Source organism: Chlorocebus sabaeus, chromosome 2 (assembly GCF_047675955.1).
Source record: "Chlorocebus sabaeus isolate Y175 chromosome 2, mChlSab1.0.hap1, whole genome shotgun sequence".
NCBI lineage: Eukaryota > Metazoa > Chordata > Mammalia > Primates > Cercopithecidae > Chlorocebus > Chlorocebus sabaeus.
Genome location: NC_132905.1, coordinates 13,933,674 through 13,949,204, shown reverse-complemented (window position 1 = coordinate 13,949,204; position 15,531 = coordinate 13,933,674). Strand labels below are relative to the sequence as shown.

Below are 15,531 nucleotides of genomic sequence, written 5' to 3'. Positions count from 1 at the left end.
CCAGGCTGGAGTGCAGTGGCACAATCTCGGCTCACTGCAACATCCATCTCCTGGGTTCAAGCGATTCTCCCACCTTGGCCTCCAAGTAACTGGGATTACAGGCATGCGCTACCACATTCAGCTAATTTTTAGTAGAGACAAAGTTTCACCATGTTGGCCAGGCTGGTCTTGAACTCCTGACCTCAAGTGATCCACCTGCTTTGGCCTCCCAAAGTGCTGGGATTACAGGTGAGTGTCACCACGACCCGCCCATTTTAACATTTAATTGGGTAAGCTGCAGATACCCCTCAAGATGTCAGTGTGCATGTCATTAACTAGAGTCGAATACTTGTTTCTCTGTCTGTAAAGCCTACATTTGATGAACTGCACAATTCTTAGGTGTACTTTTGATTACTTTTTTTTTTGAGATGGAGTTTTGCTCTGTCACCAAGACTAGAGTACAGTGGTGTGATCTCTGCTCACTGCAACCTCTACCTCCCGGGTTCAAGTGATTCTTCTGCCTCAGCCTCCTGAGCAGTTGGGATTACAGGCGCCCGCCACTGCGCCTGGCTAATTTTTGTATTTTTAGTAGAGATGGGGTTTCACCATGTTGGCCAGGCTGGTCTTGAACTGCTGACCTCAAGTGATCCACCCGCCTCGGCCTCCCAAAGTGCTGGGATTACAAGTGTGAGCCACCGTGCCCGGCCACTTTTGATTACTTTTGACAAATGCATCTAGCTGCACTGCCCAGACTCCCTCCAAGATATTAAACATGCAGTGGGTTGAATTGTATCCCCCAAGAAGATATGTTCAAGTCCCAACCCCTGGGACCTGTGAATGTGACCTTATTTGGAAATATGGGCTTGCAGATGTAACCCAACTTAAGACGAGCTCATTCTGGAGTAGGGTGCGCTCTAAATCCAATGAGTGGTGTTTACATAAGAGAAAGGAGAGGGAGATTTGGAGGTGAACACACACAGAGGGAAGAAGGCACTGGAAGAAGGCTGTTGGAAGATGAAGGCAGAGATTGGGGTCATGCAGCTCGAGCCAAGGAACATGGTGAATGGCAGGCAAGCACCATGGACGAAGCAAGGAGGGATTCTTCCCCAGAACCTCCAGAGGGAGCAGGGCCCTGGTTTCAAGGGAGAATAAATTTCTGTTGTTTTGGGTTTGTGGTATCTTATCATGGTGGCCTTGGACACTCACACGAAACACGTACCATCGCCCCAACGAGCACCCTTGTCCCCTCCCCAGTTGTGCTCTCCGGCAACTGGCAACCACCATTCTGATATTTTCCTCATGGGTGAGTTCTGCCTGTTCTAGAGCTCTATACAGATGGAATCACGCAGGAGGTTCTTGGTGTCTGGCATCTTTCACTCACACAAGATCGGAGATTTACTGTTGCAGCTATCAGTGCTGGCACGCCTATAATTAGAGTCCATTTACTTGAAGAGGAAGTAAATTTTGAAGTTGAGGAGGAGGGGAGTAGGCAGTAAGCTTTCTCTTTTTTTTTTTGAGACTGAGTTTCGCTCTTGTTGCCCAGGCTGGAGTGCAATGGCGTGATCTTGGCTCACCGCAACCTCCGCCTCCCAGATTCAAGTGATTCTCCTGCCTCAGCCCCCCGAGTAGCTCGGATCACAGGCATGCACCACCACGCCCGGCTGTTTTGTATTTTTAGTAGAGATGGGGTTTCGCCATATTGGTCAGGCTGGTCTCGAACTCCCGACCTCAGGTGATCCGCCCGCCTCGGCCTCCCAAACTGCTGGGATTACAAGCGTGAGCCACCGCTCCCGGCCCGTAAGCTTTCTCTTTAAAGCTGGGCTTGAGGCCCCCTCTTCCCGGGGGTCTCTGGCCCTCAGGCGCCTCGACCTGAAGCTGTTTCCCAGTTCAGACAGAGGTTGCAGAGCTCGCAGGCGGGGCTTCCGCGCCACCTTGTGGCCATTCTAGGCAGTGCAACCCGTGATGCCTGTGGTGGGGCGTGGAGGGGGGGTGGGGTGGGGAAGGTGGGGTGGGCCCTCAAGTCACTGAGCACCTACTCAGCGCCTGCATGATTCCACTGTATGTGTGTGGGGGCAGAGATGACCTAGATTGGGCAGACCCTAGAGGGGTTCCCAGGAGAGGGAGATTGCACAACACAAACTCCAGTAGGGTGGATGGAGTGAGGCCCAGAGGCCTGAAGTCCAGCTAGAGCCTGGAGGAGGGGAGAGTAATGGACTTGGGCATTCAGGGAACATTTCCCTGGGCATCTCTACAGCTGGAGATGGAAAGGAAGGGTGTTAAAGGCAAGGGAACAGCACAGCCAAGGTGTGGAAACAGGACCCGGCAACATTCTGCACCCAACCAATCATAAGGTAATACGTGTCCATGGTGAACATTTTTTTTTTTTTTTCTTTTTAGAGACAGGGTCTTGCTCTGTCACCCAGGCTGGAGTGCAGTGACACAATCATGGCTCACCGCAGCCTTGACCTCTTGGGCCCAAGAGATCCTCTTGCCTCAATCTCCTGAATATCTGGGACTGCAGATGCACACCACCATGCCTGGCTAGTTTTGGACTTTTTTTTATAGATGGGGGTCTTGCTGTGTTGACTGGCTTGTCTTGAACTCCTGGCCTCAACTGATCCTCCTGCTTTGGCCTCTCAAAGTGCTGGGATTACAGGCGTGAGCCCCCACACTCAGCCCCATGGTGAACTGTTTTTTTTTCTTTCTTTTTTGAGACAGGGTCTTGTTCTGTTGCCCAGGCTGGAGTGCAGTGGCATGATCTCGGCTCACTGCAGCCTCCGCCTCCTGGGCTCAAGTGATTCTCCTGCCTCAGCCCTCCGAGTAGTTGGGATTACAGAGTCGCACCACCATGCCTGGCTAATTTTTGTATTTTTAGTAGAGATGGGGTTTCACCATGTTGGCCAGTCTGGTCATGAACTCCTGAGCTGAAATGATCCACCCGCCTTGGCCTCCCAAAATGCTGAGATTACAGGTGTGAGCCACCGCGCCCGGCTGGCTTAAGTCTTAAGCAGCAGCTTCCACTTTTGTGTTCTGGGGGAGGCTAGCAGCTATATAAGAAGTCTGTGCTGGTTGCAAAAAGTGCAAGGTTTAAAAAAAAAGAAAGACTGTTCTGAGACCACATGGCAAGGCCACGAGGCAAGAGAGGCCAGGAGGAGAGGCCACTTGAAGGGACAACTTGCAGCATGTGCAGAGGCCACATGGGGAGTAAGAAACTGCCAGAGGGAGCACTGAGGAACTAAGGCAGCAGACACATGATCCAGCTGGCCATCTGCCACTCGGGCCAGCTGAGCTGAGGTGCCACACATGCAGCACAGAAGCCACTGTGGACACTTGGAGCAGAGACAAGCTGTCCCCTCATGCTCTGTCCTAATTCCTCACCCACAGGATTGTGAGCAAATACATTGGTGGTTATTTTAAGCCCTTAAAAAACAGAATTACTGGCGGGGTGTGGCAACTCACGCCTGTAATCCCAACACTTTGGGAGGCCGAGGTGGGTGGATCACTTGAGGTCAGGAGTTTGAGACTAGCCTGGCCTACATGGTGAAACCCTGTCTCTACTAAAAATACAATAATTTTTTTTATTTTGTATTTTTAGGGCATGGTGGCAAACATCTGTAATCCAGCTATTTGGGAGGCTGAGGCACAAGAGCTGCTTGGACCTGGGAAGTGGAATTTGCAGTGAGCTGAAATCTGAGATCATGCCACTGCACTTCAGCCTGGGCAACAAAGTGAGACTCTGTCTCAAAATAAATAAATAAATAAATAAATAAATAAATAAATAAATAAATTACTGTATAATCCAGTAACCACCACTGGGTATATATCCCATGGAAATGAATCTAGTATGTTGAAGAAATATCTGCGTTCGCACGTTTATTGCAGCATTATTCACTAAGTTTTGAGGTGTGTCATTACATGGCGGCAGCCGGAACCCCTGGCCCTCGGCTACTACTGTTGCTGGTTTCTTGTGACCCTTCCAACACGAACCTCTGCATCCTCAAATACATGAAGCTGGGCATGGTGGCACACGCCTGCAGTCCCAGCTACTCAGGAGGCTGAGGTGGGAGGATCACCAGAGCCCAGGAGTTTGAGGATGGGGTGTGCTATGATCTCACTGTGAACAGCCACTGCACTCCAGCCTGGGTGATACAGTGAGACCATTTCTAAACAGACAAACAAACCAAAAATAATATGTACATTCCCACTCCTCCCCTCATTTATGTGGGGTTCACACACCACACATCTGGCCTGCTCTTGGTTTTTTTTTTTTCTCCAATTAATGATAGATCTTGGAGATTGTTCTAGGTGTGTACTGGTCAATATAGTAGTCACTAGTCCAGGAGGTGATTTAAATTTATTTTAAAAAATTAAGTTTTATGTATTTTTTAAAATAGAGCAACCCTCCTGCCTCAGTCTCCCAAGTAGCTGGGACTACAGGCACACACCACCATGCCTGGCTTATTGTTTTTTGAGACGGAGTCTCACTCTGTTGCCCAGGATGCAGTGCAGTGGCACGATCTCGGCTCACTGCAACCTCTGCCACCTGGGTTCAAGTGATTCTCCTGCCTCAGCCTCCTGAGTAGCTGGGATTACAGGCACCTGCCACTGTGCCTGGCTAATTTTTTGTGGGTTTTTAGTAGAGACGGGGTTTGACCATCTTAGCCAGGCTGGTCTTGAACTCCTGACCTCATGATCCACCCGCCTCAGCCTCCCAAAGTGCTGGGATTACGGGTGTGAACCACTGCACCTGGCCTTAACTTAAATACAATTCAATAAAATTAAAAATTCAGTTCCTCAAGTACACTAGCCACGTTTCAGGAATTCAACAAACACACATGGCTGGTAGCTGCCCTATCAACCCAGATAGAGAACATGTCCATCATTCTAGAAGGTTCTGTTGGACAGTGCTGGTCTAAATCCTCTCCCATGGAGCTGCCTCATTCTTCTTAGTGTTCTTCGGTAACGACAGCCACTGACGTTACCTCACAAGCTTTGCTATTGTAAAGCATTTGCCATTGTCCATTTGTCTTTAAGCAAGTATGAGTGTCTTGGTGGCATAAATGCCTTGCATTTCTGGGTCCAGTGACATTTCCCATTTTGATGGGCATGGCCAGATTGGAACTGGAGGTTATACCACTTTGCACAGCTACTGAAACTGTAAGAGTGCCTGTTTTTCCACACCTTCATCAACACTGTGTCATTCACATTTTAAAAATATTTTAGCTAATGGCAAAGGTTTTCCAGACAAACATGGCTTTACCAGGCCCCTGCCCTGCCTGTTGCCTCTCAAGTCACAATGCCAGTGGGCACCTTTCCACAGGTGAAGATCCATCTTTTGTTTGTTAGAAATGAGATCTTACTGTATTGCCCAGGCTGGTCTCGAACTCCTGGGCACAAGGGAACGTCCTGTCTCAGCCTCCCAAAGTGCTGGGATTACACACCACTGCGCCTGGCCCACGTTGGCCTTTTTTTTCAAATTGGGGTAAAATATGCAGAACATAAAACTTACCGTATTAACCATTTTAAGTGCACAGTTCAGTGCCATTAAGGACATTCACACTGTTGGGTAATCATCACACCATCCATCTCCAGAGCCCTTTCCATCTTCCGAAACAGTAACTCTGTATCCATTAAACAAGAACTTCCTCCCACCTCAGCTTCTGGCAAGCACTGTTCTATTTTCTGTCTTTATGAATCTGACTACTCAAGGTACTTCATGCAAGTGGTATCATGCAGTATTTGTCCTTTTGTGACTGGCTTATTTCACTTAGCACGATATCCTTAAGGTTCATCCGTGTTGTAGCCTGTGTCAAAATCTTCCTTTTTAAGGCTAAATAACATTCTATTGTACAGACACACTGCATTTTGTCCATTCATCCACCGATGGACATGAGTTGCTTCCACCTCTTTTTTTTTTTAGACGGAGTCTTGCTCTGTCACCCAGGTTGGAGTGCAGTGGTGTGATCTTGGCTCACTGCAACCTCCGCCTCCAGGGTTCAAGCGATTCTCCTGTCTCAGTCTCCTGAGTAGCTGGGATTACAGGTGCCCGCCACCACACCCGGCTAATTGCTTCCACCTTTTGGCTATTGTGAAGAAGGCTGCTATCAACGTGGGTGTACAAATATCTCTTCGAGGTCTTGCTTTCAATTTGTTTGGGTACACACCCAGAAATAACATTGCTGGGTCATTTGGTAATTCTATTTTTAATTTTTTGAGGAACAACCATACGATTTCCTACAGTAGCTACACAAGCATTCCAGTTTCTACACATCCTCCCCAACGCAGCAGCCATCCTAAGGGGCGTAAGGTGGTAGCTCACTGTGTTTTATTCCTTTTATTTTTAGTTGACACATAATAATTGTACATGTTTATGGGATACAGAACGATATCTCAATACATGTATACAACATGTAATGATCAAATCTGGGTAATTAGGATATCCATGACCTCAAGCATTTATCATTTCTTTGTGTTGGGAACATTCAAAATCCTCCCTTCTCATTGCATTTTTGTTTGTTTGGTTGGTTTGTTTTGTTTTTTTTTGAGATGGAGTCTCACTCTGTCGCCCAGGCTGGAGTGCAGCGGTGCAATCTTGGCTCGCTGCAACCTCCGCCTCCCAGGTTCAAGCGATTCTCTTGCCTCAGCCTCCCAAGTAGCTGGGACTACTAGCACGTACCACCACGCCCAGCTAATTTTTGTATTTTTAGTAGAGATGGGATTTCACCATGTCGGCCAGGCTGGTCTCGAACTCTTGACCTCAGGTGATCCACCAAAGTGTTGGCGTGAGCTACCGCACCTGTCCTCATTGCAGTTTTGGTTTGTATTTCTTTAATAGTTAGTGATGTTGAGTATCTTATCATGTGATTATTAGCCATTCACAGTTTTCTTTGGAGAAATGTTTATTCAAGTCCTTTGCTCATTTTTAATTGAGTTGTTTTTATTGCTGTTGAGTTGTAAAAGTTCTTTATGTATTCTGGATATGAACCCCTTATCAGATATATGATTGGCAAATATTTTCTCCCACTCCATGTTTCCATGTTACTTTTTTTTTTTTTTTTTAAGGCAGAGTCTTGCTCTTGTTCTGTCACCCAGGTTGGAGTGCAGAGGCACAATTTCGGCTCACTGCAACCTCCGCCTCCCGGGTTCAAGTGATTCTCATCCTCAGCCTCCTGAGTAGCTGGGATTACAGATGTGCGCCACCATGCCTGGCCATTTTTTTTTTTAAAATTTTTAGTAGAGATGGGGTTTCACCATGTTGGCCAGGCCGGTCTCAAACTCCTGACCTCAAGTAATCCACCCACCTCGGCCTTCCAAAGTGCTAGGATTACAGGCATGAGCCGCCATGCCTGGCTGACCCCCACTATTTCTATGACACAAATTCCTGCTACTCTCTGTCATCACCGCAACTATGTGCTCCTACCTCTGGGCCTTTGCACTTGCTGTTCCCTCTGTGTGGTCTGAGGTCCCCGCAGATACCTGCTTCACTACATTCAGGTTTTTGCTTAAATGTCACCTCAGTGAGGCCTTCCCTGACTACTCTAACATAAAGTTAAAATGAACTCCCCTAGCTTGCGCAATATAATGAGACCTGATCTCTACAAAACATTAAAAAAAAATCTGCTGGGCATGGTGGCATGTCCCTGTGGTCCCAGCTACTTGGGATGTTGGGGGGGGAGGATCACTTGAGCCCAGGAAGCAGAGGTTACGGTGGGCAGACATCGTGCCACCGCACTCCAGCAGTAAGGCCCTGTCTCAACCAAAAAAAAACAAACAAAAAAACCCAGAAAACAAAAAATCAAATCTTTGAGAACTCCTGCTCTGCTCCCCTGCTGTATTTTCCTCCGTAGTGCTGACCAGAATTGAACACAATCTATACTTTAATCATTGATCTTGTTTAGTGCTTGTCTTCCCCCAGGACAATTTCAGCTCCATGAGAACAGAAATTGCTTATCTTGTCCATGAATGTGTCTTTAGGGCCGGAATTACATGATGTGCCAAGGAACATCTGATGAAAGACTACATGAAGGTTGAGCACTATTTTCTGTTCGTGGGACACTCTGGTTCCTCTCGGCAGCCTGCTGATGCCCTGTGTGCATCTGTCACATCCATGGCACTGGCCTCCCCTGATCCCAGAATAAGGGCGCCCAGCGGGGCTTCACGCATGTGAATGGCTCCTGCAGTCCCAAAACCTGCCACCTGGGGGCAGTATATACTCAGGCAAATTTCACTACCAGGCCTGAGCACCTCCCATCTCCAAAATCCTGGATCCCAGCACCTCGGAGCCTGGCAGCCCTCGGGGATCTATCTCTGCCAGCCCCATTTGGCAGATGGGGGAATCGAGGCCTCAGAGAGGAGGCATGATGAGGAAAATCTCAAACATTGGAATCAGGGAATCTGACTTTTAAGTCTGGCTCTTGTACCCATTCACAAGGGTACAAGGAGGATTTGGAGGGGGAAGTAGGAAGTACTAACTCTCTTTGGGCCGCAGTTGCCCCAATTGCCTGCTTTGTGGGGTGAAAGGGACATCTGATTCACTCTGATGTGTCGGGGAAGGCCAGCAGCGAGGGGGAACAGCAGGCCCAGAATCCCAGATAGAAGATTGTCACCCCATTTTATGTATCAGGGAATGAGGCCCAGAGGGGACATCAGACACAGCTGGAGAGCCACAGCATGGAAAGCACAGGGCAGGACGAAAGGCCAACCCCTTCCATCCCCCTGCCCCATACCCACTAGAGACGTCCCCCATTCACGTTCTGACGGTTCACCTTTCTGCTGTATTTTCCCGCCTGCTAGCTGATTTCTAAGCCCCTTCGCAGAGCACACTCTGTCAAAGCAGCCACGTGGGTCTCCCCTTGGCGAGTCGCCTCAGTGTTCTCCTCTTGAAAATGGGATAGGGAAAAGCTGCAGAGATGGGGAGGAGGAATTGTGAAAGCAGTTTGGGGGCAGAGGAGGACGTGTGTCCCAGGTAGGAAAGTGCCTGTTCCCTCCCCGCCCCCGCCTGGCTTCTGCCCACCACCATGTGGCCACGTGGGCCCAGCCCACAGCTTCAGGTTTTAAAAGAGGAGCTGGAAATTTGAATTTTGATGTGAAATCTCCTGATTTTTAAATGTTGGCAATAAATTCACTTAAACATACATACATCAAGCAAAACGCTATGGGGTCAAACTGAACACATCTGTGGTCTCGATTTGGCCACTGGCTGCCAGTTGGAGACCCTTTCCGGCTCTAGGTTCTGAGGGCAGGTGACTGGGAGAGGTGGCGCCAGGGGGATCCTGGTTTCCTGGGCCCACACAGCCACTTGCGTGCTCTGGGCCTCTGGGCCGTGGTGGTTCAAGCCCCCACCATCCCCGCTCCTTGGGGAAAGGCTGAAAAGCACTGGGGTGGGGGTGGGGGAGCAGCAGGCGTGGCCTGTTGAGCAAGAGCCTTGTAAAAACAAGGGCTTACGTCACCCTAGCTTGCAGCTTCCCTGCAGGACACCTGGCTTGGCACCGGGGTGGGACCTGCTCTGAGAAGGGATGGGTCATCCCCGGCAGGGGGTGGAGGGCGGGGAAGGGTGGCAAGCATGTTCCACCCCAGAGGCCAGAGGGCCTAGACCCCTGCTGGGGCTGTCTTTGGGGGCTGGCCTGCAAGGTCCGAGTAACACCTTAGCGCACTGTGTGACCCCAGGTCTACCCTTCTCTGGGCCTCAGTTCTTCTATCCAGAAGATGGCACTCACATTGTCAGGCCTGTTATGACAAACCCAAGGGGGTAAGTCTGGCTGGAAAGATGTTATTCCTTCTCGCCCTTTCATGTGACCTGGAGCAGATGCACTTAGCTCTTTTGGGCCTCAGTTTCCTCATCTGTAAAGTGGAGATAATTATAAGACTTTGGCCAGGTGCAGTGGCTCACGCCTGTAATCTCAGCACTTTGGGAGGCTGAGGCAAGAGGGCCACTTGAGGCCAGGCGTTCGAGAAAAACCTCAGCAACACAGTGAGATATCCATCTCTACAAAACATTGAAAAATATGAGAAAAGAAGAAAAAAAGACCTGCCTCCTACAAATTATCAGTAGGATTAAATGAGTTAATACATGCAAAGAGCTTGGAATGTGGTTCAGGGAGGTGGAAGGTTGGCCTGAGGACAAACAGCAAACCCTCCAATTAGCTTCAGTCCCCCACATCTCCCTGCATCTCTTCAGAATCCAGAAGGGGGCCATGGGCGAGTGCCGTGGCTCAGAGACGGGAGCCATTTTGCCTAAGGTCACCAGTCCAGCTAATGAGGAACCTCTCCCTCTTCTCAGCCTCCTCCATTTATTCACTCACCATTCATTGAGCACCTTCTGTGTACCAGGCTCTGTTCTAGGCACCAGGGACACAATAGTGAAGGCTGTGGGGACAGACAGCAAGACAGGCAGGCAAGGTAATTGTGACTACAATGAGAACAGTGACAGAAATGAAGCAGGGGTGTGAGAGGAGTGACTGAGGGCCTAGATTTCCCATGCGGAGGTCAGGGAGGGCTTCCTGGAGGAGACAGTTTTTGGGCTGAGACCTGAGGAGCTGCCTTGGGCAGAGGTAGGGGGACAGTGTTCTTGTTGCAGAGGGAACAGCAAATGCATTCATTCACTGGTAAATGTTGAGCGTGCTGTGCTCAGGAGTCCTTCGTGGGCCAGCCCTCCCTAAGTGGCAGCCTAGAGGGAGACTGAGGTAGACAGCTAGGATAATGGTGGCTGGCGATAGGGAAGGAAATTCACTAGCAGGTAGGACAGGGAGGGCCTCTCAGAAGCTGTGGCCTCTAGCTCAGCCCTGAGTGTCCCATTTTGCAGTGAGGAAGGCCTGGCTGGGTGGCCCTGGGGAAGCTGCCGCACCCCTCTGGGCCTTGATCCCTCCCCAGCCCAGAGGCTGCTGGGAAGGCCCAGAAAGCCAGCAGGCTGGGCCAGTGTTTTATCCCCTCCCTCCCTGCCTCCTACCCACCAAGGGTGCCCAGAGATGTCATTTCTCCAGCCTTTGGGGGCAGAGGTCACCCCAGCTCAGCAGATAACACCAAAGGTTGAGCAATGTCTGCCTGCCCACTGAGCCCAGGGCTGGGGTCAGTGGGCCAGGGGTCAGCCCCGGGCAGGCTGGGAGCTCCTGCCGGGGCAGCCTGGGCTAGGAGTGGCAGAGAGGTGGGCCCAGGGAGCTGCCCCAATGGCCTAGGAATGGGTCTGGAAGGGCAAAGCAAAGGGCCCTCTAACCTGAGCCTAGGGAGCAGAGGCGGGCTGGTAGTTAGAGGGCCTTGGGTCTGTGTTCAAGTCCAGGCAGGCCGTTGTCACTTTCCCGTCTGTGAAACGGCAGCAGCAAAAGCATCTTCCTGGTGGGGTGAAAAAGAACCTCGGGGTCCAGGCCCACCCTGAGCACAGGGCAGGGACTTGGTAAAAACTTCTCTTTCTCTTTCCTTCTCTGTTTCCTGCATGCCACCCCTCTCCCGTGAGGCCTGGCTTAAGCCCCTCCCCAGCAGCTTCAGAAACAGAAGCTTTTTGGCCTCTGGGGCTGGCAATAGGTCTTAGGGCCCGGATGAGGGCATTTCATTTGGGATGAATGGGGGACATGCGGCCATGCGACCTTGGTATGGCATGCCATGCTCCCTCTGGGCCTCCACTGGCACAATCCATGGGGGTCCCTTTCTCTCTGATGTGCAGCCCACAACGTAAGCCTTAGGTTTGGGAGTCTGGTGGGAGCAATGCCACCACCGCTGACAATAGCGACACCCTTCATGGACTGCAGCTGGGAGAAGTGACTCATCCAAGGTCACACAGTGTGGCAGGGCCCAGCACCCCCCCACCCCTGCACCATCCGAGGGCCCAGGTCGGATGGCGCGGCGCGGGGCAGGAGAAGACCCGGGTGTGTACAAGCCGCAAGCTGGCGGCAGGTGCGGTGGGCGGGGCTAGGGGCGGGGCGCCGTGGACCAGGGTCCAGCCCCCAGCGCAGCGCGATCCTGCTCCGTGCCCCCCGACCCCCGGGGTCCTCATATTGGCGGTGGCTTAAGAGGGGAATCGTCACAGGCGTGGAGTCTCCTCCTTTCTAGAGCTGGGGACCTGGGGAAGAGGTGGGAGTTTAGGGGGAAGGGCCACGAAGATGGGTCGCTTCTCCTGGAGCTAGAGTTGCGAGCTGGGGTCTCCAGGGTTCGGCCTGGGGAGCGGCCCCTGGTCCGCCGTCGGGGCTCTGCTCTGTCCTCCTGAAACCTCCGCCTCCTCCAGCAGGGGGCGGGCCGGGGCCGCATCTCCGGGGGAAGGCGATCAGGTCGCCCCCTCCTCCGATTCCCCCGCCTTCCAGGACAGCCTCCAGCCCAGAGGGGCGGTCTGGGGGCGGGGTCGCACCGCCCCCTCTCGCTCCCAATCCCGGGGCGGCCGGGCGGGGGTGGGCAGGGGGCGTGAGGCCGCCCCCTGCGGCCCGGGGACCCCCCCGAAAACGCGCTCCGGGTGCCCGGTCCCTCCGCTGCGCCCTGCAGCCGTCCTCCTGGGGGTCTCGGGCGGCCGCGGCCGTGTCCTTCGCGTCCCGGCGGCGCGGCGGGAGGGGCCGGTGTGACGCAGCGGTTGCTACGGGCCGCCCTTATAAATAACCGGGCTCAGGAGAAACTTTAGCGAGTCAGAGCCGCGCACGGGACTGGGAAGGGGACCCACCCGAGGGTTCAGCCACCAGCCCCCGCACTAATAGCGGCCACCCCGGCAGCGGCGGCAGCAGCAGCGACGCAGAGGCGACAGCTCAGAGCAGGGAGGCCGCGCCACCTGCGGGCCGGCCGGAGCGGGCAGCCCCAGGCCCCCTCCCCGGGCACCCGCGTTCATGCAACGCCTGGTGGCCTGGGACCCAGCATGTCTCCCCCTGCCGCCGCCGCCTGCCTTTAAATCCATGGAAGTGGCCAACTTCTACTACGAGGCGGACTGCTTGGCTGCTGCGTACGGCGGCAAGGCGGCCCCCGCGGCGCCCCCCGCGGCCAGACCCGGGCCGCGCCCCCCAGCCGGCGAGCTGGGCAGCATCGGCGACCACGAGCGCGCCATCGACTTCAGCCCGTACCTGGAGCCGCTGGGCGCGCCGCAGGCCCCGGCGCCCGCCACGGCCACGGACACCTTCGAGGCGGCTCCGCCCGCGCCCGCCCCCGCGCCCGCCTCCTCCGGGCAGCACCACGACTTCCTCTCCGACCTCTTCTCCGACGACTACGGGGGCAAGAACTGCAAGAAGCCGGCTGAGTACGGCTACGTGAGCCTGGGGCGCCTGGGGGCCGCCAAGGGCGCGCTGCACCCCGGCTGCTTCGCGCCCCTGCACCCGCCACCCCCGCCGCCGCCGCCGCCCGCCGAGCTCAAGGCGGAGCCGGGCTTCGAGCCCGCGGACTGCAAGCGGAAGGAGGAGGCCGGGGCGCCGGGCGGCGGCGCAGGCATGGCGGCGGGCTTCCCGTACGCGCTGCGCGCTTACCTCGGCTACCAGGCGGTGCCGAGCGGCAGCAGCGGGAGCCTCTCCACGTCCTCGTCGTCCAGCCCGCCCGGCACGCCGAGCCCCGCCGACGCCAAGGCGCCCCCGGCCGCCTGCTACGCGGGGGCCGCGCCGCCGCCCTCGCAGGTCAAGAGCAAGGCCAAGAAGACAGTGGACAAGCACAGCGACGAGTACAAGATCCGGCGCGAGCGCAACAACATCGCCGTGCGCAAGAGCCGCGACAAGGCCAAGATGCGCAACCTGGAGACGCAGCACAAGGTCCTGGAGCTCACGGCCGAGAACGAGCGGCTGCAGAAGAAGGTGGAGCAGCTGTCTCGCGAGCTCAGCACCCTGCGGAACTTGTTCAAGCAGCTGCCCGAGCCCCTGCTCGCCTCCTCCGGCCACTGCTAGCGCGGCCCCCGCGCGCGTCCCCCTGCCGGCCGGGGCCGAGACTCCGGGGAGCGCCCGTGCCCGCGCCCCCGCCTCCGCCCCCGGCGGCGCCGGCAAAACTTTGGCACTGGGGCACTTGGCAGCGCGGGGAGCCCGTCGGTAATTTTAATATTTTATTATATATATATATCTATATTTTTGTCCAAACCAACCGCACATGCAGATGGGGCGCCCGCCCGTGGTGTTATTTAAAGAAGAAACGTCTATGTGTACAGATGAATGATAAACTCTCTGCCTCTCCCTCTGCCCCTCTCCAGGCGCCGGCGGGCGGGCCGGTTTCGAAGTTGATGCAATCGGTTTAAACATGGCTGAACGCGTGTGTACACGGGACTGACGCAACCCACGTGTAACTGTCAGCCGGGCCCTGAGTAATCGCTTAAAGATGTTCCTACGGGCTTGTTGCTGTTGATGTTTTGTTTTGTTTTGTTTTTTGGTCTTTTTTTTGTATTATAAAAAATAATCTATTTCTATGAGAAAAGAGGCGTCTGTATATTTTGGGAATCTTCCGTTTCAAGCATTAAGTAAGAACACTTTTAATAAACTTTTTTTTGAGAATGGTTACAAAGCCTTTTGGGGGCAGTAATTGGCTTTTGTTTTTTTTTGCTTTATTTTGGATTTGTAGGATTTTGTTTTTGCGTTTCTGGTGTGTAGTGGGTTGTGTGTGGGGGGCTGCTGTTATTTTTGGAGGTTTTGGTGGTTGGTGGGGGTGTTGCAGCTGGTTTTTCTGCCTCTGCTACACCCTCCCCCCACCCACAGGGTCTGCTTGGAGATGGGGTTCCAGCCCTGGGGGAAAGGGGAGAAGAGTAATGGGTCAGGCTTTCAGGCTGACTCAGAGCTCCTGGGCGCCGGGACCGGTGGCTGGGAACCCTGCTTGAGAAGAGATTCCGGGGCTTCTGACTGGTCCCGAGTGTCAGGCTTGGGTTTGGAAGGGCTGGGAGGTCTGTGACCCCTGCCCTGTGTTTGGGGACTAGGTAGGCAGGCCTGTGACTGTAGGAGGAGGGGTTCAGGTCTTGGTCCTGCTGAGCCTGAGTCAGGGCAGATGCTTTTGGTAAGTGTAGTTGGGTGGGTTGTTTAAAACACAGTTTGTGTATACATGTGCATTTTAAAGAGGGGATCCTGGGTGCGTGGGCGAGTCTGTTTGTGTGTCCCTGGCCAGCAGGAGGGGAGAGGCCAGGCCAGGTGGAGGGAGGTGGGGGAGGGGTTCCCACACTTTGATTCCGTTTCCTGGGGATGGGAGGCTCCTCACTTGCCCTCTTTGCCCAGACGTGGACACTGAGCCCACCTCACCTGCCCGCTCAAGGTGGCTGAGCCCAGGCACAAACTTGGGGCTGCTAGCCCTGATTCCCTGGGACAGGCTCATCTTCCCCGCCCCCTGATCCCTTTGCCCCTTCCAGCTTCTCACTGCAGCCCCTACTCCTATCCAGCCCTGGATGGCATTCCTGAGAGTTGAGGATGTAGATGGATGTGAGTGGATCCATGTACAGCGGCCCACAGTGCCTGGCACGCAAGAGGTGTTATATAAGCGCTTGCTCTTGTTATTATTTTCACTGGGAAGCTGCTGGCATTTGGCTCCCCAGTCTCCAGTGCAGCGCCAGTGTGGCCAGTACTTGCCAGGGGCCGGCATCTGGTAAACACTGGACCTGCCCCATCCCATTTAGACCTCACAACAACCTTTGGGAAGGTG

At 53.8% G+C, this 15,531-nt stretch overlaps 1 protein-coding gene and 1 long non-coding RNA gene across 2 annotated transcripts; one reads left to right on the top strand and one right to left on the bottom strand.

Moving 5' to 3' along the window:
• Positions 1–7,007: 7,007 nt before the first annotated feature.
• On the bottom strand, positions 7,008–10,274 carry LOC140708877 (uncharacterized). The gene is made up of 2 exons (XR_012089137.1): positions 9,696–10,274; positions 7,008–8,880 (listed from the first exon to the last, which is right to left on the bottom strand). It is a non-coding gene; the product is annotated as an uncharacterized lncRNA (long non-coding RNA).
• Positions 10,275–12,322: 2,048 nt separating this feature from the next.
• CEBPB (CCAAT enhancer binding protein beta) lies at positions 12,323–14,412 on the top strand. Its single transcript, XM_008014278.3, has one exon. It carries the CDS (start codon positions 12,774–12,776, stop codon positions 13,806–13,808), a length of 1,035 nt encoding a protein of 344 aa, XP_008012469.1. The 5' UTR covers positions 12,323–12,773; the 3' UTR covers positions 13,809–14,412.
• Positions 14,413–15,531: the final 1,119 nt, after the last annotated feature.